This window comes from Stylophora pistillata, chromosome 5 (assembly GCF_964205215.1).
Source record: "Stylophora pistillata chromosome 5, jaStyPist1.2, whole genome shotgun sequence".
NCBI classification, from domain to species: Eukaryota; Metazoa; Cnidaria; class Anthozoa; order Scleractinia; family Pocilloporidae; genus Stylophora; species Stylophora pistillata.
Genome location: NC_142523.1, coordinates 31,532,148 through 31,554,529, shown reverse-complemented (window position 1 = coordinate 31,554,529; position 22,382 = coordinate 31,532,148). Strand labels below are relative to the sequence as shown.

At 38.4% G+C, this 22,382-nt stretch overlaps 2 protein-coding genes and 2 pseudogenes across 2 annotated transcripts in view; 3 read left to right on the top strand and 1 right to left on the bottom strand.

The window, feature by feature from the left end:
• LOC111347607 (uncharacterized) overlaps window positions 1-22,382 on the top strand; it is a 563,268-nt gene that overhangs the window by 222,849 nt on the left and 318,037 nt on the right. The gene's annotated exons all lie outside the window — the stretch shown is intronic.
• LOC111319337 (vascular endothelial growth factor receptor 1) overlaps window positions 1-22,382 on the bottom strand; it is a 36,972-nt gene that overhangs the window by 4,986 nt on the left and 9,604 nt on the right. Inside the window, exons 4-16 of the mRNA XM_088761084.1 lie at window positions 17,457-17,630; window positions 16,384-16,659; window positions 15,073-15,396; window positions 14,194-14,448; window positions 13,772-14,053; window positions 8,686-8,934; window positions 7,591-7,836; window positions 5,866-6,126; window positions 4,487-4,768; window positions 3,953-4,075; window positions 2,131-2,328; window positions 839-955; window positions 181-365 (exon numbers count right to left, since the gene is read on the bottom strand). Coding sequence (XP_088617210.1) covers window positions 181-365; window positions 839-955; window positions 2,131-2,328; window positions 3,953-4,075; window positions 4,487-4,768; window positions 5,866-6,126; window positions 7,591-7,836; window positions 8,686-8,934; window positions 13,772-14,053; window positions 14,194-14,448; window positions 15,073-15,396; window positions 16,384-16,659; window positions 17,457-17,630 — 2,972 coding nt within the window. The remainder of the gene's footprint in view (window positions 1-180; window positions 366-838; window positions 956-2,130; window positions 2,329-3,952; window positions 4,076-4,486; window positions 4,769-5,865; window positions 6,127-7,590; window positions 7,837-8,685; window positions 8,935-13,771; window positions 14,054-14,193; window positions 14,449-15,072; window positions 15,397-16,383; window positions 16,660-17,456; window positions 17,631-22,382) is intronic.
• LOC148731453 (uncharacterized) lies at window positions 10,666-12,390 on the top strand (annotated as a pseudogene).
• On the top strand, window positions 12,240-12,896 carry LOC148731452 (uncharacterized; annotated as a pseudogene).

Sequence of the window (22,382 nt, the reverse complement as noted above, 5' to 3'; positions counted from 1 at the left end):
CGAAGTGATCTTCTCACTGTAATAATAGTACCACGGCCCAAAGAAGGTCTCAGATTTTATATAAGTGAAACGTACCTAAAATGTTGGTCAGCATCCGAGCCAATGTAAAACAGTTTAAAGATCTGAGAGATTTTTCGGAGTTAGAATTGATTTATGAAAACAATGAAGGACTTCACTTACCCCTCTCGATCCAAGGAACACCATACCGGCAGCGATTTGTTTGGCAAACATGACAAGATCGTAGTTGGTCAAATCTTGAGCCCTTCCGTCACCAAGATAATACCGATCCCTCACTCCTCGGCATTTTCGCAGATAACCAAGTAGGTCGCCGCATGGCATGTATTCCATGATGAGAATTGGGTGAACTTGAAGTGGCGTTAAAGAAAAAAAAGTGAAGGCTCATGACCACAATATCTACTAAAAACTTCGGAAGAGGAATCATCTTGAGGATTTTCCTTCATGAGACTTAGGCCTAAGTTTTTTAAATGAGAAAGCAAGATAGCCCAGTTACCAAGATTAGTGACATAAGATACTCTGGTCGTGCGTTCAAGATCTTCGTGATCGGGCTATCGATAAATGTTCTCAAAGAGGAACAATCTCGCTACCGCGCGCGCGCGCGCACACACACACACACACACACACACACACACACACAACACACACACACACACACACACACACACACACACAAAGAAACATAAAAAGCAAAACAACAAAAAAAAGAAACCACAAATTCGTCCGATCAACAGTCCATTCTGGTTATGGAGCTCACATAAAGAGGTAGTGTAGTATTTTTAATAACTTCTACATAGAAAAATGCTTTACACTTAGTACTTACTTTGAGTTGTAACGCAGCCCATGAACTTTACAATGTTTGGCTGATTGTTTTCACCGATAAGTTTTCCCAGCTCAATTTCTCTCATCAAACATTTCCTTCCTTCCTCTCCAGCAGTGGCTACAACAACAGAGTATGTTGATGAATAGATAATCATTCTGATAAATGCATTTGTTTCAAGCTTGAGACTGAGAACTAGTCTATTTGGGTTTCAAACCTGACATCTTCCTTTTACCATTGAGATGAAATTATTTGAAACCAGTACGTTACTCAACTCGCCGACGAGTTCTCCCCAGACACTGCTGAATCGATATAAGATCGGAACCAGCTTAGGTTCAAATCTTAACAATGGACTCTTGGTTTTTTTTGTTTAGCATCCTTATGTAAATTATTTTTGTTGTGGCTTTTGTTCCGTATTTATATAGTAAGTATTTATTTAAAGTCTATTACACGGGGAGTGGTTGCCCAGATCTCCCGAGCCAGAGGCTCATGACAAATGTGATTGACAAAGAATTAATAAAAAAGCATTATATCTATATATATATATATATATATATATATATATATATATATATATATATATAAAGGTTATTCGATAATAAATATAATATATAATGTAATGAGTTGATGCAATTTATATAGTGGTGAAAAATGCTGAGAATAATCGTTGAAAATGATAAATATCAATTTGAACAAATGTTGCATTGGTAACCGGGAAAAAATTGGAACTTTTAAACCAAAATTCTTTGCGAAGGCTTCGAGAAAACTCACACTAAATATTTACAGTGATTAACCCAACATTATGACCGAAATGGAGAAAAGGTGAACGATACAAAGAGGTTTGAAATCGATGGCATTGTGGTACCGTTCTTAGATGTCCCGTATGAGAACCCAGGGCGACGGCCGTGCATTGACCATCCACAACATCGCAAATACTATCGGAAACCACCATCCAATCAGTCTGTTGCAATGCCCCGTCAACCCGAGAAGTCAACCACTGGAAAAATGGGAATGAGACACTTTATATCGGAAGTACTTGCACTTTGATAAAACATAGTTTAAGAGAAAAGTAAGCTCCATTAGATCCAGTGGCGGATTTAGAGCTCAAGGGAAGATCCGGGAGAACTGGCTGATTCTATTCAATTAATTTGTTTGCCTCTTCTCCCGTTTGTTCCGTGTTTATCTATGGGCGTAGAAGAGTGAGGAAGAGTGTGTATTGATTTGAGAATAAACTTTTTTTAATCCACCCCTGGAATCTATATATGTATTAACATATCAAATCAAGGGAATCTTACGCGTGAAGCATTTAGCGGCGACTGTTCGGTTTCCGGGTCTTCCATTTGGTGAGCTCAGCAGAGCCCTCCACACGGCTCCGAACGCCCCTCGCCCAATGACTTCTTGAAGCAGGACACGGCTCACCTCAATCTCCCATTTATCTACCTCTACATTCAATGGCTCCATCTGAATTGCCTGCTCTTGATCAGGACTGAAAACTTGAAGCATTACATATTTACAAAGAAAAGCGATAAAGTAAAAAGAGATCAGACGCAAAAAAGTTTATATTAATTTGCTACTATAATCTGATTGATTTCCCTGACTTATATCGATTTATGCACCCATACAGAGAGTGAGAACACAAAGTTTTGCCAAACTAGGGACCTATTTTATCACAAAACACGTTTGTAACTATGATTATGTAAGTACACTGCAAATCGGATAAAGTTAAAAAAAAATAACCACGTTGTTTGTTGAAATCAATCATGGAAACATTTTTACGTATATGTGCACGATCCTTCGCAGTAAAGCACTATTTAAGCAATAGTGAAAATCAGACCTGAAAAAAATTCAGGCCTGTACGGGATTCGAACCACTGACCTCTGCGATACTAGTGCAGCGCTCTATCAATTGAGCTCGTGCACATATACGTTTCATAACCGCAGTTCATATATATGTATTTCATATGTTTGTTGTTTGAAACATTTTTAGTTGCTTTCTAAACCAGAAAATTATACTTGAATGTCAAATTAAAGGAAAAAAGACATTGAATTTAATGGTACAAACAAATGGAATTCAAAGAGACTTGTGAGACATGAAAGAAAAGAATTAACAAACTAACAAATTAAGCTGATTCTAAATAACAATTGATGAATGCTAATTAGTTCGTATTAACCGAGCGGGAGGTCTGTATGGGAGAACCTTGACCTTCACCAGTACAGACCGAGCGCAGTGAGGTCTGTACCAGCGACCGAGATCAAGATTCTCCCATAAAGACCGACCTAGCTCGGTTAATAAGATTTTTATTATATGGCTGTGTCTTATATGCCAATTTTTTATAATCTTACTACCATTTTCTTATAGACCGGTCTAGATGCCGGCTTTCAATATTGATTTCAGCCAATCAAATTCGTGAATTCTGTAGTTCCCAGTCCTTGTCAGACACAGCCATATAATAATTAGGCATATTGACCATGGTAAAAGTAGTGATATTATCTCTGTTACAGTCATCATTCAAGGTCGTGAGTCATGAGAAGGGTAATGAGAGAATTTAACCTTTTTTGGCTGAAAGTGAACAATACTTCACAACAAAGCTAAAACAATAGTAAATTTATGTTACTGACTATAGAGATAGCATGGGAAATATTAAAGCAAATAGCGAGAACTCCACGTGTAGAAATTTGATGATTAAAAGGTAAAACAGTTGACTTACAGAGCCATAGCTGCAATTCCAATTGGAGAATTTAAGGAAGGAGACAAAGAGGGAGAAATTTGTTTTACTTTAGTTAATCAAGTATCTTATAAAATTGCTATGCAATGGCAGCATGATTTGAATTTGCAGCGAATATTAGCTAACATTTTCAATTGTTCTCAAAATACCGACATTAATAATAATAATAATAATAATAATAATAATTATCATTATTAATATTACAATATTAATAATGAAAAAGTCCAATTTCCGTTGGTACGTTTTATTGTTTTTTCTATGTGTAAGGGTAAGCTCGAGGAAACAGTTAAAGTGTGGGGTGAGGTAGACAAAAATAATCAATTTGACCAATTTTTAGCTTTTCTTACTTTAAACAAAGCTAGCTAAAATAAAACAGGGCAACTGGGCCTCACCTGTCCTTCGACGCTTGTAAAAGAAACAGGCAATCAGCGAAACAACAATTACTGCTGCCACTGATCCACCAATGTAATACCACAAAGAATTGAAACCTTGCATGGCTCGTGACACTTGCTCAGCTAATTGTGTCAGTTAAATATGTAGCCATTAGATAAACCTCATCGATAGTAACTGTTACAGTAATAATAGTCATGTTACCGTCCGGAATGGCTGTGCGCATCCCTACTGTGCATTATTTTAGCCTTTGATTGACTTCTCTTTTAAAAGCGAAATAACTTAAATTTCCTTTACAGATCTATGGAGAAATCCGAGCTTATTTTCGTGTGATCCTCCATGGGGAAAAAATGTAGTATGTAGATATCTGCATGTATAAAGTTCTGCCACTGTTTGTCATCTATTTTTAAATTGAAGAAATAATTTTTTTCAGAAAACAAAAACCAATAGTAAACCATGAGAAGAAAGTAAGGAGTGGAAGTTTTCTTCTATAACAATGACCTTGTTACTTCATTATTGAAGTTTTATGTGCTCACCTCTGACAGTTATTTTTACAAAGGAGCAGGCCACAAACCCAAGCTGGTTACGTCCTTCACACGAATAGTTTCCCCCATCTTCTTCCAAAACCTCATTAATGGTAAGTTTACTCTCTTTCTTATCCAATGATGTAGAAATCTTTGCTCTTTCTGATGGTGAGTCTCCATCTTTTTTCCAAGTTACATTTATTGTGTCTTCGTTGACCGGGCATGTCAATGTGAGGACATCTCCTGCTGTGAGTGTTGGATATGGATCTGGAGCAACTTGAGCAGAGGCTTTTCCTACGTTGCAAATAAGGGGTAATTGATTGAAAAAAATCCAACTCACATTTACAACTCTCCAAAGTAAAACAAAATTGGATCAATAAAAAGAAAACAAGGTAAATTTGACCTCATAAAAGGAACTTTTGCATCATGTTGCTTGGGCTAAAAAGGTTTGAAAAAGGCCTCAGAAAAATAAGGTGAGGCTCCATACTTATAAATGACTGGTTACTGTCGCAAGCGCCCAAAATTACAACTAAGAATATAAAAAAATTTCCTACGGTTTCAATACTTTGAAGTTTTAATTTAATCTCTTGGTGATCGTATCAAAAGGACTCCAGAGATTGGTTGTCTATCCCGACCTATTCATCCCCAGGCTCGTAGTTGATATTCTCAATTGTACGTGGCATAGATATATGGATTTTCGTCTTGCTTTTTCAGCTGCCTATCATCGAGTTTTTGAAAATTACGCGCGGAAGGCTTCGTCTCGGGGATTATTCAACAACACATCGCGTAGAATGCCCATTTTTCTGGAAATATTTACACGCAGTAGCTAAAAAAGTTATAAATCTGCAATATCAGCGGCTAAGCGTATACTAGTTGGTTTTCATTGGTCTTCATTTTTTGCTCCCTCCTTCCCAGGGAATATAGCACTCGCCTATTCACTTGTCAGGGTTAATATCACACGTCAACCCGTATTTTTAAAAGCTGGCGATTTAATATGCTTGTGCTCACCAAAAGTCGTTTGCGCCTGAATATCTGCCAGTCTTGTTGAAAGTTATATAATCAGCAGACAGGTGACATCATTCCAGACCTATTACAAATTTGTAAACGCGATGTTTCCCAGCCAAGGATCGGATTGTTCCAAAAATTTACCCGCTCGATTTCTCAAAAAATCGCGTACGTCTCTAGAATCACCGCAGCAATTACATTAAATCGTATCAGTTAACCCGGCATGATGGCGCCGTCACTTTTAATTCTTTCTTCGTTTGTTCTCGCATCACAAATCACTACGGCTTTATCTTCATATCCGTCCCCTTCTCCATTGTCGTCGTCTTTGTTTTCGTTATCGTTATCGTCAAAGTCATAGTCATCATTATCATTATCATTAAACTTACCATAAACACGCAGTGTTGCAGAGGAACTAGTAGTATCTGCTTTGTTTTTCGCTTCACACTTGTAAGTGCCTTTCATCTCTTTTGTGACACTTGGCAATTCTAGCAACGATTCTCCATCGTGATCGGTTTGTTTGAGGTTATCATTATTAAAAACCCAGACTAGGGTTGGTGTTGGCACACCTGAGGCTCGGCAACTGAAGTTCACTGGATGCCCTTCGGTAACAGACTGGCTTATCGGAGGCTTAGTGATCTGGGGAGAAACTTGAAATAAAAGGAGCATCAGATTCAACATTGACCACGTTAACCCTTTCCGCTTAACCCTAAATAAAATTTCCAAAGCAAACAAACAAATAAACTAACAAACAAACAAACAAACGAACAAATACACCACACAATAAGTAAACCTATCTTTTTTCTAAGTTTTACTTCCCGTAACATGAGTACACGCATGGAAATGCTAAAAGAGACCACATGAAGTATTTGTCATATCTAGGTCAGAACATCATCATTTAGGATGTGATGAGTACTAGGTTTTCATAGGAAAAATTACCTTTATTTTCCTAAACCGCTGGTTGTTTGCAATGCTAATCGGAGGCCTTATTAGAGTAATTATGAGCTATGAGTCGAGGTATTTCTAAGTAATGACAATGATTTGGCTTTAATGTTTCCTTTTCACTCAACAAACTACAAAATACAGGCTGTGTGTCAAGACTTTGGTCAGTTTATAGCGTGAATTATGCTCGAAATTCCATTTTGCTTGGCCTTAGAGGGGCATGGAGAGTTTGTGCCAAAAACTTAACAAACCTAAATAAGCCCAATTTTTCTCAACTGATTTTGATAAATGGGTCACTAAAATACGTACTGGAATCGGTATGAGAGTTATGCAACAAGGCAGGTGAATATTATGGTTGTTTGCAAAATGGCAAATTTGGATAGTGATTTTGACCTCAAATTTGACCTAAATTTAGCCCCAGGCCCTTCTCTGTGTAATCGCTTGAGAACAAAGTTACATTTATGAAGTAAAAGCTCCACTTAAGTAGAGTCCGTGGTCAAATTCCTTTGGCAGCAAAATTTACTAATGGAGTTTTGTAGCGCTTTCAAAATGCCACCTAGAAGGATGAACTCTTGGTGCTCAATAGGCCACAAATGAGACCCCCTGAAACTCCTGAACAAACAATCAGAGAAGTGGGCCAAAGTGACTGTTGAAATATCTTACCACACTCAACTTATGGCCATGTTTCAGCCAAATCGGTTGACCACTACTTTTGGCTCCTGGAACACTTTCTCAGACAGGGACACTTAAACTACAAAAAAACTAACACTTTCTCGAAGTGCAAGTTCAGTGTCCGGGTCGGACACATATAGCGGCGTTGATGGCGAATAACAACAGAACAGCTCATTAACCCAACGAATTTAACGACGGCGAAGAATTCCAATGTTTACAAGACCATCCGGTCGCCCTTTCATCATAAATTACGAGGCTCAGGGAGCCGTAAAAACCACATGATGAAAGGCGGTAAACGAAAGAAAAGAAAACAGTTTTTACGTACATAACTCATTCACAAGCGCTTTTTTACGTGCGTAAAGGGGCTCAAAATATAAAGTTACTACTGAAGGATTGTGGTCCACTGACATACAAAAAAAAGGGGAACGGAACGGACTAACATAAAACCTTGTTGAGGAATAGCCTCAACATTCAGACATAGACTACAGTATGGAGTTTACCTGTGACATCTATCCAGAAGGAGGCGTTAGCTTTGCCATAATCATTTTGAGCAGTGGATTCATACTTGCCCTTATCTTTAAAAGTCGCGCATTTAATTACCAGGGTGTTTTTGTTACTAAGAAGCACTCCATCCTTGGTCCAATTGACAGATACTTCTGGATCACCACTCCAATAACACTTCTCAGTAAACGTGGAGTTTACTTCAATGCTAACATTCTTGATCTTAAGCTTTACACGGGGCGGAACTGCAAGGCGAGCAGAAAAAACGCACACTGCGAATTGCAAATATAGTCATTACAGGTTCAAAACCCCCACCGCAACCCCCCCCCCCCCCCTCCCCCCACCACCACCACTCAAATACATAAGTATAAAGACGAAGATGAAACAGGCTTTGATTTTATGATGCAAATGCTTCAAAAATCCAAATAGGCCGGGCTAGATTGCTAACTGAGCTTTGAAATCATCACGCACGAATAGATATAAGATTAAGCGGTCTGAAAAAACACTTATCATGGACCTGGTCCTAACAAATTAATCCATTGCAATTAACAGCTGAAACGTTAGATGTTAAGTTTTTCCTGATGGTTTTCCTAAGATTCATTTCTACGTAGTACTTTTATCTCACCCAACAACACAACATGCTTTACAGAGACCGACTGTCAAAGTTATATAACGCAGGTAATTCCCAGAAATTCTGACTTACACAGTAGGGTCAGTCGTCTTAAGAACTACAATTTAATGTGCCCTCGGTACAACAGGGAAACGGAAAAAAGGTAAGACTTTTCAAATTCGTGGGGTAAAGCTACGGAATTGAATCCCTTTAGAAATACGTAAGAAGAATTCTATCAGTTCCTCAAGTTCTGCCTGTTTATAAACTATTCTTAATTTTTTTAGAAGATTTTTAAGGCACAGAGCCACTAGTTCAACAGTTCATACCGTTTATGTGTCATCCTTCATAAACCAAGTTGTTACTTACCTAAAGAATGATCCTGTAGCCCAGACCCAGACCCCTTAATCCTAAGTCCGACCCACGGAACACTGATTTTCACCCAGTAGACAAACCAAATACATAACTGTGAGATTAACAAACTCACCCTTAACAGAAATATTAACGTATTTGGTACAATTTCCCGCGGGATTCTGTGCCTTACAAGTGTACCGCCCTTCGTCGCTCTTTTTTATTTTAGGGAAAAGGAGAGACCAGCCTTTTCCCTGCAAAGTCTTATTCTTGAGCCAGGTTATCTCAGGCGCAGGCCGACCAGCCACAATTTCACACGTCAAGTTCACACTGTTTCCCTCTATGATGAGATTGCTTGCTCCAGAAATGTTTACTTTTGGTCGAACTAGGAGGTTAAAGAAAAACCAAAACAGAAAACGGTGGCATCACTAAACGGAAAAAAAACTACTCTTGTCCAATATCAACATATCTGATAGAGATTTTATACAAATGTTTCAGGCCTATTTTGCGCAATTCTCATCTTCATCTCCGCAAAACGCGTTGGACCGAGTCAGGAGTTAAGAGTCTGTCCACGAGAGGACCAGGCAGACGTGACACATGCCATCTCACCGATTTCTCTCAAGCTTTCACAGATGATTAAGGTCATAAAGTTATTCAAGACTCCAAGTAGTTTGAGCTCCCGGTTAATCCCTGGGGTACTGGGCTTTCAAATCAAATCTCAGGGATAAAACTCAGAAATTAGCCCTAAAATTGAACTTTCAAAAAAGATCTCCCACACTGATAGAATGCGGTGGATTTTAATCTAATTTACTCCAACAATTGTTTGAACCTTAGCTAATAGAAGGTTCGAAGTTGGATTGATTTAAAATTAATCTCGCCAATCGAGAGCATTTCATAATTAACCATGTCAAGCGACACTTTTAAGAGACCAAAAATTAGGCTTTTTTAATTGCAAATATCTCCAATGGGCAACGTTACATGTCGATCAACATGTGATCACAGTAAAACCCAATCAGAGGGCTATGTTTCTGACGATAAACAATTTTTAGCTTCTCTGAAATAGTCGTGATCATATTCCTCCGAAGTGCGTGACAGGCTAAGTTAAATTAAGCACTTTGTGATCTCAAGCTGCTGGTTAACGAGCCGAATCAAATCGTGTTATGGTATACGTGACGCCAATTGTTTTGTTTTTTGGCTCTAAAAGTATTAACAGGTGATTAGCTGCATAGTTAAGGCGTTGAATAAATTGCACCAATTCCTAGATATTGACACAATTCACTGACAGTTACTAGCAGATCTAATAACACCGATTCTGGTTTATACGCTAGAAGTCAGCAGCTAAAAACAAAATATGCGAGGTATATTTTGCACATTTTGCTACTTTCCATACTTGTTAAATTTACTATCAAACTTAGGATGTACATGACTAATTTCCCTCCAGAGAAAAAACAGCCGTCATGCAAATTTAGGTGTGTGGCGTGACACGTGCTCCTGTCACATGCATTGCATGAATTCAGGAATAAAATTCCCATTCTACTTTAAAAAAAACTTATTTTATTTTACCTTTGTTAAGTCTGATTGCATGATTATTTTCGAGGTAGAGATCCTTCAATCAGGCTAATGTAAACGCCGTCGCCATGAAAAGTAAACAAAGATGACAAAAAAAACACGTAGTCTTTTCTTGTCAGTGAAGTCTTGCCGTTGTTTTTTCTTGTTACTTGGTCGATTTTTTGTAGCGGCAATCCAAAGCCATGGCTGCCCAATTGTCTTGTTCGTTCTCTTCGCATCCCAATAGCACTTGTGATTTTTCAGTGAGATTTCAAAAGAAGAATAATGAACTATTTCCTTTGTTATCCTGTGGGAAGGATATGAAATCTCATTTGCGACAACTGAAGTTTCCCCAAACATTTGTTAGGTCGGAAAAAGACCTCACTTTAGCTACAGTGGGATTCTTTGATGAGATGGGGGACGATATAACAGTGTGACCGAAGCATCACGCTCCGCTAGGAACCTGGTGGAGACCAAGTCTAAAATGTTACCATCCTCTACGTGGAAAAAAGCGACGAAAACGAGAAAGAGGAGCAAGCCTACAGATGTGTAAAAAGATTATAGAGAAATGGAGAGTTCTTGTTCCCGTCGGTGCAGGTATGATTTTGTTTTAATTTTCCTGTTTGGAACCATGTCTCTTGTAAAATTCGAACCAGATAGACACCAGTGGCATTCCTTGTTCTTCTGCCAGATAATTTATAGTTAATAGATGAAATTACTTAAACTGGATAGGGAATTAACAGAATTTGTGAATAGTTTATTTCGCAGGTCAATATGACAATAACTGCTCACTTCTTGTGACAGAAAAGCTTCAACGGGAAACTGAAAAAAAAATTTGACCATTTACTTTGCACACAAGGTAAAAGGTAGTTTATAACGTTCGACTATAAACAGGTTAAAGCTCTGCGTTGGCTATACGAACTTGCTTTTTCGGTCTTAAGGGAGCTACGTCACGATATTTTCAGTGAGGTTTACAGTCGTAAAGAGTTGCCTTTAGATAGAATGAAACCTTGCACCCAGTTGCGTCTGGGTGTAATATAACTGAGGTCGACGTCTAGAAAAAAGAAAACCTACAAGTTATTTATGATTAGTGTTCATCGCGCCAGCATAACAGAAGGTGTGATAAACTAACCTAGTAGTCATCAGACTAACTTAGATCAACGCAATAAAGTGAAAGTGATGCCGCAACCAAGACATCTGCAAGTGTTATATCTGAGAAGAAGACATTGGCCAGAAAAAAGTTGATTTACACATTTTACGCAATTTCTGGAAGTAAAAATGTTGGTAAACCGAGAATGCAATTACATGCTTTAAACAAATTCCCTATTGAGTCGGTGTTTCACAATATAGAGCTTTACCTCAACATTGGCTGTAAGCCTAACGGTGACAATACTAATTGGGTAATACAATCCCGTTTTTTCTCTCGGCAAGAAGCTATATCCACCCTTTCGAAAAATGCTCCCAAAACTGGTTTGCAGAGGCATCAATTCTGGAAAGTACGCTTATGGCTTTAAAGACTAGTTATTCTAGCCTCAGAGAAGCTTTCTTACGATCCGATAACGCTGAGTGCTACCACAATGCGCATCTTATTTTGTTATTGGCAAGTCTTGGTGAGCACGTCGGAATCAGAATCTTGCGCTATGACCTCAGCAATCCCCAAGCCGGCAAAGATGTCTGTGACCGCCTATAGCCACTCGTAAAAGTCATAAGCGGCGATTTATAAACGAGGGAAATGACATAAACACCGCCAATGACATGAAGATTGCAATTGAATCGTATGGTGGGGTAAAGGGCTTTTATGCCACTGTAGTAGAAATCCAAGATTCTTTTCAAAGTATGACGAAACATAGCATGACTGGAATTCGACCACTGAACAATTTCTTGTTCGATTCAGCTGGACTGAGAGCTTGGAAGGCATACAATGTGGGCACCGGAAGGCTTTTTTCGCTGGCACAGCTTCAGAAGTATGTTTTGAAAATATATTACGTTACTATCGATTTCGTTACCTATATAGATTTCGTTACTCAGTCGCACGTGATTTGTACTGTTGTCTAGTTATCCAATGGGAACGCGATGACTTGATTGACATTTGACCTAGGATTTTTACTTTGCACATGTTCTGGTAGACTCGAACATAACTCAATGAAAGAAGGAAAGTTCAGTTGGAAATCTGTTAGAAGCTCCGGCGGAAAGTCTTGAATTTGAACGGAGATCATCAAGAATAAAGTCTTGTGGAAATGTGGAGGAGTTATTCTTAAAGGTCCTACAGGTATCAAAGAACCTCAGCCATTTAGCCAACCTTTACAAGAAGTCGGCACGTTACGTGCAGGAGCAATGGAAGCCCAGGTTGTTGGACCATAAGCGCCAACGAAGGTGCAAATAATTCAATCAGAAGAGGCTGAGTCAGCAAAACGATTGGTCGCCTCCTATTCCTGCCCTAAACAACTGTGTCAAAGTCTACAAGGAATTTAAAGGTCTAGAGAAACATCTTGATTTTGGACGCCACCTAATCAAGTTAAATTATAAGAAAGAAAATACGGCTATGACAGCATCGTAGCAAAGTGGGCAGAGACCTGTAAAACTATTACAGGAGACTATGGGCAAGGTGAAGTTGGTGGTGCACCGCCAGTGACAGAATCCCCATCAGTATCAGCCGCTGATGACAGTCCATCACTCGAGGAGGGTTGGGCAATGGAGAAATCAAAGAAGTCAATCCGATTTTCCGAACGTGTTCGCTCTAATTTGCAGGAAACATTATTCCAGGGAGAAGAAACTGGTGTTAAAGCAAATCCCATATAAATATTTCACAGAGGCCAAAATCTTTTTTCGTCAGAAACATAGCACTGTGATTGGGTTTTACTGTGATCACATGTTGATCGACATGTAACGTTGCCCATTGGAGATATTTGCAATGAAAAAAGCCTTATTTTCAGTCTCTTAAATTTGTCACGTGACATGGTTAATTATGAGATGCTCTCGATTGGCGAGATTAATTTCAAATGAATCCAGCTTCGAACCTTGTATTACCTAAGGTTAAAAGAATTGTTGGAGGAAGTTAGATTAAAATCCACCGCATTCTATCAGTGTGGGAGATCTTTTTTGAAAGTACAATTTTAGGGCTTTTATCCCTGAGATTTGATGTGAAGGCCCTTGTACCCCAGGGATTAACCGATAGCTCAAACTACTTTGGACTCTTGAATAGCTTTATGACCTTAACCGTCTGTGAAAGTTTGAGAGAAATCGGTGAGATGGCATGTGTCACGCCTGCCTGGTCCTCTTTTGGATAGACTTTTAAAGAGCAAAATAGAGATCAATTGGGTGAGATATCAACAACCTGGCCGTAAGCACTAGAATTTTAACTGATAATATTAGCACTTGACTAGAAAAATAGTTTTCTTTGTTTGGTTTTTCATATTGCAGACCCCTTGAACTTCGTATTAAGATCTATTGACGGTAGTCTTCCATTATAACGGACAAATTTACAAGCAGACAGAAGGCGCAGTGATGGGAAGTCCGGTTTCTGCAGTTAATGCTAACCTCTACGTAGAGAGTTTTGAAAAAAAAGCGATAGCTATTTAACACGATACCTTTTTTAAAAGAACTTAAGTCAACAAATGTAATAATGATATGGTTTCACCTCACATGGCTATATATTTCCCCCATTGGTTACTCACCCATAACTGTCAAAAGTATGGTTTTATCATTGCTTGTGATCCTCTTTGGTCCTTTAGTTTGTTTCATTGTACAAATGAATATCCCATTGTCTTCATACTTTACGGATCTAATAAATAGGCTGCCGTTGGATACTTGATAAAATCGCATGTGGTCTAAAGAGTTTCGTCCTTTTTTACTCCAAGATATCTGTGGGCTCGGTACTCCCTCGGCACCGCAGCTTAATAAACCAGATGTGTCCGCAATCAAGGTTTGTTCGTCTAGCGTGTTCTTAGTAAATTTTGCTGTCGAAAGAAGTGATAAGAACCCCCAATATCATAGCAGTACTATTAAAAGCTCAGTAGTATGGTAATCTTACCCTTCATTATCCTGTATTTTTAGCCTGTGCCTGTATTTCTGTAAGCTGAAAAGATGTGTTCCTTACCATTAACGTAGACAACGTAATATTGAACATATTCCAATCTGTAGCATTCGTATAATCCTCCATCAGACAACAGCACCTTGTCAATAAACAGTTCACCAGTTTCTTTAGTCCTGACTCTTTGATAAGTAGAGTTCACTGTTTGACCATTAATGGCCCATCCTGTATATCTGCTTTCATTATGTATTGAGCATTGAAGCTTTTCATTGCTACCAATTTCAAAATAGAGTTCTTTTTTGTCCAACACTTTTTTGTTCTCTGCAAGAAATGGTTCAGTTAGAGGATGTTACAAAAAAATTAATTCATTTTGAATACCATCACAGGTAGAGAAAGGAAAGATATATTTGCCTATACCAATCCTTAAATTGGCAAATCTGTAGATTTTTCGTACATTATATTAGGCTAAGTTACATTACTCCACAAAAAGTCAAGTCAACCGTTGTCAATTTATGTTACATCCAAATTTTGAAAAGACGTGACGACCCTGAAAGACCTAGGTAACCCTTCACCGAGTCATGAAATCCGATAAAGAGCCATTGAAACCCCCATAAAAGTCACTTGAGCCCTAGCTTAATTCACTTGAGTCATATTACCTCAGACCAACTTAGTAAAATCACCAATAGCCGTAGTCATGTCACCCCAAACCAAGTCATGTCACCCCTGTCCGAGTCATATCTTTATCTTAAGTGTAAAATATGCGAAAAAAAAAATATGCTTTTTCGCAAGCCGTACTCCAACAGGCACTCTTCAGAAAAGAGCTAGTAGTCATCTATAGCTCCGAGTTTTTAGCTGATTTTCCTTTACCCTAAAATGTCTAACTGTGGAAGAGAGACAACACAAGGGAAGAAAATCACCTTTCGGGCTTTATAATGAACTACTTACTTGGTTGACACAACGCCTGAGAGTCCTTGCCATCTGATAAACATTGGGGTGGGATATTAACCTTTCCATCAGTACGAGCACAAAATGCAAGTTCTGGCTCATCTCCTTTGCAAGAGACATCTGACATTACAGTAGGAATTCCCTTATCCTTCACGTCTGAACCAATGAATTCCGCCAAAGCCTCCTTAAAGCCAAGTTGACGACAAATGACTTTGACATCGTCAAAATCCCATCCATTCCTGCAGATCTTTCCCCATTTACCTTTGTAAAATACTTCCACTCTTCCTCCATACTCCACATTTGCACCATTCAAGCGAACAGGAACTTAGAAAATTATAAAACATTAAATACACTAGGATAAAATTCGCTAGTTATAGCAATGATAAATTTCTGAAACATTACGAATGGCCATAAATCACGAAGTGATTTATTCAGTTAGTGCCAATTTAGTGATTGTGTTCTTCAACATTCTTGGCATATTTTTTTTATATTTTCCGTCAGCCTACAATTTTCATTGGTTCGGAAAATAATAGTTTCGATGTTACAGGTGTCATTTGTTTTCCAATGTGGATCAAGACGTTTACGTTGCATAATGTTAGTCTCCTTGAAGCGATGTGGTCGACGATCTTCTTTTCCAATTAAAGCATTCGTGTGATTTACCTCGCAAGTTTCATCATTATACTAACTTGAAAGCAAACAAGATCTAATTTATATTTGCAGTATTTTAGAACTTTTGAAAGCATGTTCTCATAACTTTAAAACGCTAAACTTTGAGAGTGCAATCGGGAAATTCATATCATAGACTATAACCTCTGAAGGAAGAGACGTTCTGTCAGGTGTCAATTGGAAATGTGGAGATTTTCTTATTGCATGTAAAAGAGAAAAAATGGGAAAAAATTTTTAGGGGAGCTGAAATTAAGGATTTAAAAGTATCAATTTGAATATTCTTTTGAAACTATGACGTTTATGAGCCCTAAATGCATGATAGCGCAGGTTCTTATTTCGACGGCTATATTAAGTAGTTATCTTTTAAGCATGTAACTAGAGTTGTAGAAAACAGCTAAAATCAACTAAGCGACAATAGTTTGAGGACTCACGAGGCGCAGTCGAGTGAGTCCGCAACACATTGGCCAATCAGATTGCGACATTACTGCCAGCTGTGGCAGAATTTTTAATTTTTGATACCTTTCTTGTATCTGAGCAAACCTCGAGGACTAAAAATAATTTCTCTCAGGCAATTTTATCTTTCTGTCAATGTACTTGAAGTTATCGTGGTAAAAAATCCGGAAAATGAGTACAATTCACTTTTACCTTTGCAAAATTGCTGTTTCTTTGCCAGGTTTTTTTCACATGTAGTTGGAATGGTGCAGTTGTGGCAGATGGATGTCTTGGAGGTGTTGCCTCTTTCTGCATACCGTGTGTTATTAACATAAACACCGTTGTTATAATAGCCCATGGCCATGCAGGTTAAATTGAGATCAGCTTCATCCCATTCACTGGTACAAAGCTTTTCCCAGCTATTGTTCGTGTAGATTTCCATTCTACCGACAGATGGGTTCTTTTCTGTTTTAAAACGCAGTGGAAATGCTTTCAAAGTTAAAAAAAAAAGGAATAAATCTAGTTAGTTCGTTTGTTTGTTCTTTTTTTTTAAATAGTTTTGATGATGGAAATAACATCAATAATAATGAAGCTAATAACAAACATCCCAGCAGTATGCAGGACGCGTGTTATACATGGACTTCATGTTGGGCCTTAGTCACCACAGAGTCTCTGTGGTTCAGTGGTAGGGCATAGGAGCGCGGAGTTTGAAGGTCTTAGTTTTCATTCCTCATGGAGAGTTAGAATTTGTTCTTTGTCCCACGCCACGCTTGTGACAAGACGAACAACCAAATTCTCTACTTCGTTCTTTACCGAGCTCAAAATTTACCTTCTTTCTTATTCTATTACAGACACTACGAAAAAGTTTTGTAATCAAAGTAGGACCCTCATAACGTTCATTGTAATAATTGCTACACTGAATAGAAGAGCAGAAGAGATTTTAAAACGAGCATAATCTATAGCTATCAGAAAACGGTAACTTGACAATTTATATACATGGAACGAGTTTTTTTCTCTTTCTTTCAAAAAGTACATTGTGAATTTTGTACAGGTACAGTTTGAATGCATTCATGAAGGATGTGAGACTTCTAATGAAATCCTTACTTTAAGTAATTTGTTGTTTTTACATACGTGCCTTCATGATAGTGTGTGATTAAAGTTCAAACTCAGAATTTTTCCTAAACTCATTGTTATTTTAATATCTATTCGTGTATTCATTAATTTTTTCTTTTTTGTCAGAGACTTTCCTTTCCCTGAAATCACAAAATTAGAATTTTGTATGTTACCTTGATGACAACTGGACGTGTTGCTACATTCTCTCAGCAGTGCTCTGGCCCGATTGCAGTGTTTCCCACCATTTGCTGGTTCTGGATTAGTACATTCTCTTTCCCTTGTTTGTATACCACCAACCGGCTTGGTACAGATACTCCATGAGTTCCACTCGCTCCAGCCACCATCGACTTAAAAAAAGTACAATGTTGCAAATAACGGTGATGTGAGAAACAACCATAGGCGATATATTAAGATCATTTAACAAATTACGGTATTTACGACAAAGGCACAGTCTATATTTCGACCTTCCATTGTCATTAATTTGAATGCTCAAGCTAACATTTAACTGCGGTGGGCTCATTAATTTGGTAAGGAGCAATGTTGTAGAGTTTGCATATAATTTGTTGAAGTATCTCGAGTTAAAAAATCCTTAGTGAAAAATAATTTGATTTACTCTTAGTTGTGAGTCATGCAGGTTTGGGATTTAACTCAGTTTAGTCATGTGAACGTTATGAATGGTTTACGGACGTCGCCAGCAAAACTAGTTAAACTCAGATTATTCTTAAGTTATCAACTGTAGTCAATGTTCAAGAAAAACCATTTGAACCTCACATTTCCTGACGCAAGTTCAGAAAAGCGGAAATTAATAACGAGATGTACAAAGAGACGTTTTCATTTGTCCACTTCATGGCCGCAAGGCCACGCGAGATGCATGTGTAAAGAGTGAAATAGTCAAAGAATACTTATGACTAACTCATACTTGAAGCACTTAATCTAGAGATAAAACATGGTTGTGAGCTTGTAGTTATTGTTCTTGCGGTAATGCAGGGTTGCTTTTAATCTCAAAAGTCAAGCCCCTCTTATCTCACGGAGAGATCCACAAGTATTGTAACCATCCAACTCCGAAAAATAATATTCGCATATCTAGTCTAAAGAAACTGCACACACTCAAAACTCGTAAACTTTCGACGCTGCAAACAGAATCTTTCTTAGCCTGCACAAGCCAAATTCCACTCTTTTCCAATCTTATGCCTTGTTTCGCCTCAGCTGCTTAACAAATATTTGCATTGTAAAGCCGTTACAGGGTTTTCTGCCGTCTGTATCTGATAACAAACCTTAGAGTTTTCTGCCTCGGAACGTAAATACCTCAGGACACACCTTTTTGTAACGGCAAGTTTTTTGGCTGATCGAAATTAAACATACGCGGCAACGAATTCCGCTCGGTTCTTGTTTCTCCGCATCTGATTATAAACCATTGAAGCATGAGTGGATGGTAACTTGCACCTATCAGATTAAAACAAAGAAATGATTGGGAGGCGAAAAAAGGCATTGCGATTTAAAAGACTACCAGGCACTATCTTTACCCGCGCATCAGCGTCTATTTCCCAACCGCTCAGTTAAATCCATCATTCTTAAAAACTTTAAATTACTTCAAAATGATCCAGAGACAAGCACTAGTAGTGTACCGCGTCTGGCTAGCGAAAACCGCAGGGTATGGGTCCGAGTGTTGTAAATAAATTAAAAAATCGCTCGGTCAAAGTGGGACCGAGTTGTGTAGTAGCCTTAGTGTAGTAGCCGAAGTATAGCCGAAGATGAGCTGAAATACTTTTGAATGATATCCGAATGGAGTAGCCGAATGATGACAAAGATGAGCCGAAGGTGTGAATATATGATCAGTCATGTGACCGTCAGTCAGGTCATCACCCTCTCACGGTTTATAACGTAACGTAAATGTGATCGGCAGATGATTATCATTCGGAACTATTTCGGCTCATCTTCGGCTATACTTCGGCTACTACACTAAGGCTACTACACAACTCGGTCCCAGTTTGACCGAGCGATTTTTTAATTTATTTACAACACTCGGACCCAGACCCTGCGGTTCTCGCTAGCCAGACGCGGTACACTACTAGCACTATCTTTTCGCAGCCTCTGCCCATTTCATTCGAATGCGACAAAAATATAGGTAATTTTTGGTCAGAAGTTCTTTTCAGACTAATGACCAACCAGGCACTTTTAAATGCGCTCGTGCACGATGAAAAACGTGTCCTTTCGTTCACAACACTGAGAAAATATCAGGACCCAAACGATCCATTAAGATCACCGATCACTTCACGTGCACCTCTGCCAATGTAATGTATTGCATAACTTACACTTATTGGAAAAAGATTTACATCGGCGAAACAAGCAGAAGACTAGGTGACCGATTCCGAGAACACCTTCGCGACGTGGAGAGGAATGACAAGGACACATCGAAACCAGTCGCTAGACATTTTAATTTACCTAATTATTCTAAGCAACATATGGCAATCTGCGGTCTTTCCTTACACTTAGGTAGCACGGAAAGCCGTAAAACTCTTGAACAAAAGCTCATCTCTCAAACCGGCAGTCTAAATTCCACAGGTATCAACGAACGCTTTTCATTCCACTAATTTATTTCTGTTTTTCTCGTTGCCATGTTCCCACCAATCACGTAGCTCCATTTTCTGCCTTTAAAAGCACACACAACCCACAATTCCTCTATTCGCTCCGACGAAGGGATAACACTCGAAACGTCAGCTTTTATAATCGTAACAGTGGCGAATTTACCATTTCAACTTTGTTGATACATTGAAATTATTTCGTTACCCTCACCGACGCAGCCCCAAACAGTTTCTTTAGAAACTATCAGCCTTTATTCCCAGCTTTGTTGGATGCTTCACAGGAATATTTACCGCTGTCGCCAGTTTCAACATCTCATATGGCAATAATTGTCTTTCCTTCTTCGATATGGAATTTTGCCCTTTGAATTTTTGAGGCACCATCTTTTTTCCAGATTGCATCTTTTGAATTTTGGAATAGGCAAGTTAATTAAAGTGTTCCCCATCCATTGTGGGAAGTGGCTGCTTTAGAATAATTTCAAAAATGGGTAGCTCTGCAAAGAGAAACAAGAGACCCATGACTGTGTCATGCACTTAGGAGGGCCTCGATGTGGTGATGGCCCTCATAGCTAACAGTTAAAACCCTAGCTATTTTATGGCTTACGGTCAATTTTTGTGTCCGTTGCGATTAAAATTCATTTTTTTTGTTTTATGGTTAGGTATTTTTATGATTAATGGTTAAAATTTGGCAGTTTTAATCATACTGGCTAGCCGTGACGTTTCACTTTTTGATCTTTCATTTTTCCTCTCCATTCAAAAGAACGTTTTCCATTTGCAGTACAAAAGAAGCTAGATTGAAGAGCTCTTGTCACCTCTTAATCAAACCTGCAATATTCTTCATTTCAATTGAATGAGTCTCATCACGAATTAAAAAGATCCACAAATCAACTTCAAGTTGTTGATAGATGCAAAGGAAGTAAATATCTAAAGGAATCGTTTCGAACAGTTAATCGCAGTTTTACCGCAAATTCTGCTCAGGAATGTCAGCAGTTTTTCGTGTTTTCATCACCTTGTTCATTGTCAAGATTGTTAATCTTTGTATCACATACAAAAATATGTTTTGACTTGCGCTTTCTTTGTCATTTCCCACCGCTCTATTTTGAACTTCTTGGATCTCTCCGTCGCAGAAATACATTTTTTAAAACATTTCGGCTTAGATGTTTATTTATTTATTTATTCATTAACTTTGCCAAACAACAACAACCACGGTGATAAAGAGAGAAATAAATCAAAAGAAACTGTGAATAAGTCATGGATACATTGCTTTTGAATGAGTTTTGAAGATAATTAAATGACAATGGGTAACTCCCGGACACAGTTGAAACTACTTGGTATTACTTTGAACTGCTGGGGTGATGTTGGCTGAATGGTCAGAATTCACATTTTAGCTATCGGTCAGTACAAAATACAGACTGCAAACCGGGTACGAAATGCAGACTAGGTACAAAATGCAGACTACAGACTCCACATTGGGTACAGAATGCAGACTGGAAATTTTGAAAACTGTTTTTTCAATCTAAAGGCTAAAAGTTACTAAAGAAACTGTAGTGCTGCGTCGGTGGGAGTAACAATGTAATTTGGTTATATCAACTCGGTTGAAATATGTAAATTGGCCACCGTAACGAATAAAAAGGCTATCGTTTCGAGCGTTAGTCCTTCGTCAGAGCGAATGGAGGAATTGCGGGTTGTTTGTGTTTTTATATGTAAAAGCGGAGGTACGCCATTGGTGAGAACATGACAACGAGAAAAACACGAATAAATTAGAGGAATGAAAAGTGTTCGTTGATACCTGTGGGATTAAGAGTGTCGATTTGAAAGATGAACTTTTGTTCGAGAGTTTTACGGCTTTCCGTGTTGCCTAAATGTAAGGAAAGACCGCAGATTGCCATATGTTGTTTCGTCTGTTACACGATAACATTTGTCATCTTACAACTAACCGAGTGTCACGCAATCGCTTTTTGCAATCTCTTTCATGATCACTTGCCCGTTTCCTCGCATATTTTGTTTTTAACAAAGTGGCCACTGAATTGGGTTTTTAAAAAAGCGGCCACAATCGTTCTCAAATAGAATTTCAAGCTTTCGTATAGTCTTCTTATTTCGCGCGGAGATGTCAGTATTGAAAAAAAAAAAAGACAGCTCTTGTATGTGGAACAAACTCTTCACCTCTAAAATTTTCATTTAGTTGACAAAAATGTCAAATTTCTATATTTTTAACATTCAGGGGTGTACAAAAAATGATTTTCACTGATTAGCCTTGGTGTAGTTACTAAACAGATGAAAGGTAAAACCATCAGAAAAGCAAACAATTGACCAGTCCGACGTTAAAACAACGTTACGCTTTCCGCTATAAAAACTCGCCGGTTACTCATTCTAGCGATATACAAAAATATAAATACTGACGGCTCGCAGTGAGAAGAATGAAGGCTTGAAATTGTATTTAAGAACGATTGTGGCCTGGACGCCTTGCTAAAAACAAAATATACTCGGAAACGGCGAGGAATATTCCACAATAATGCAAAT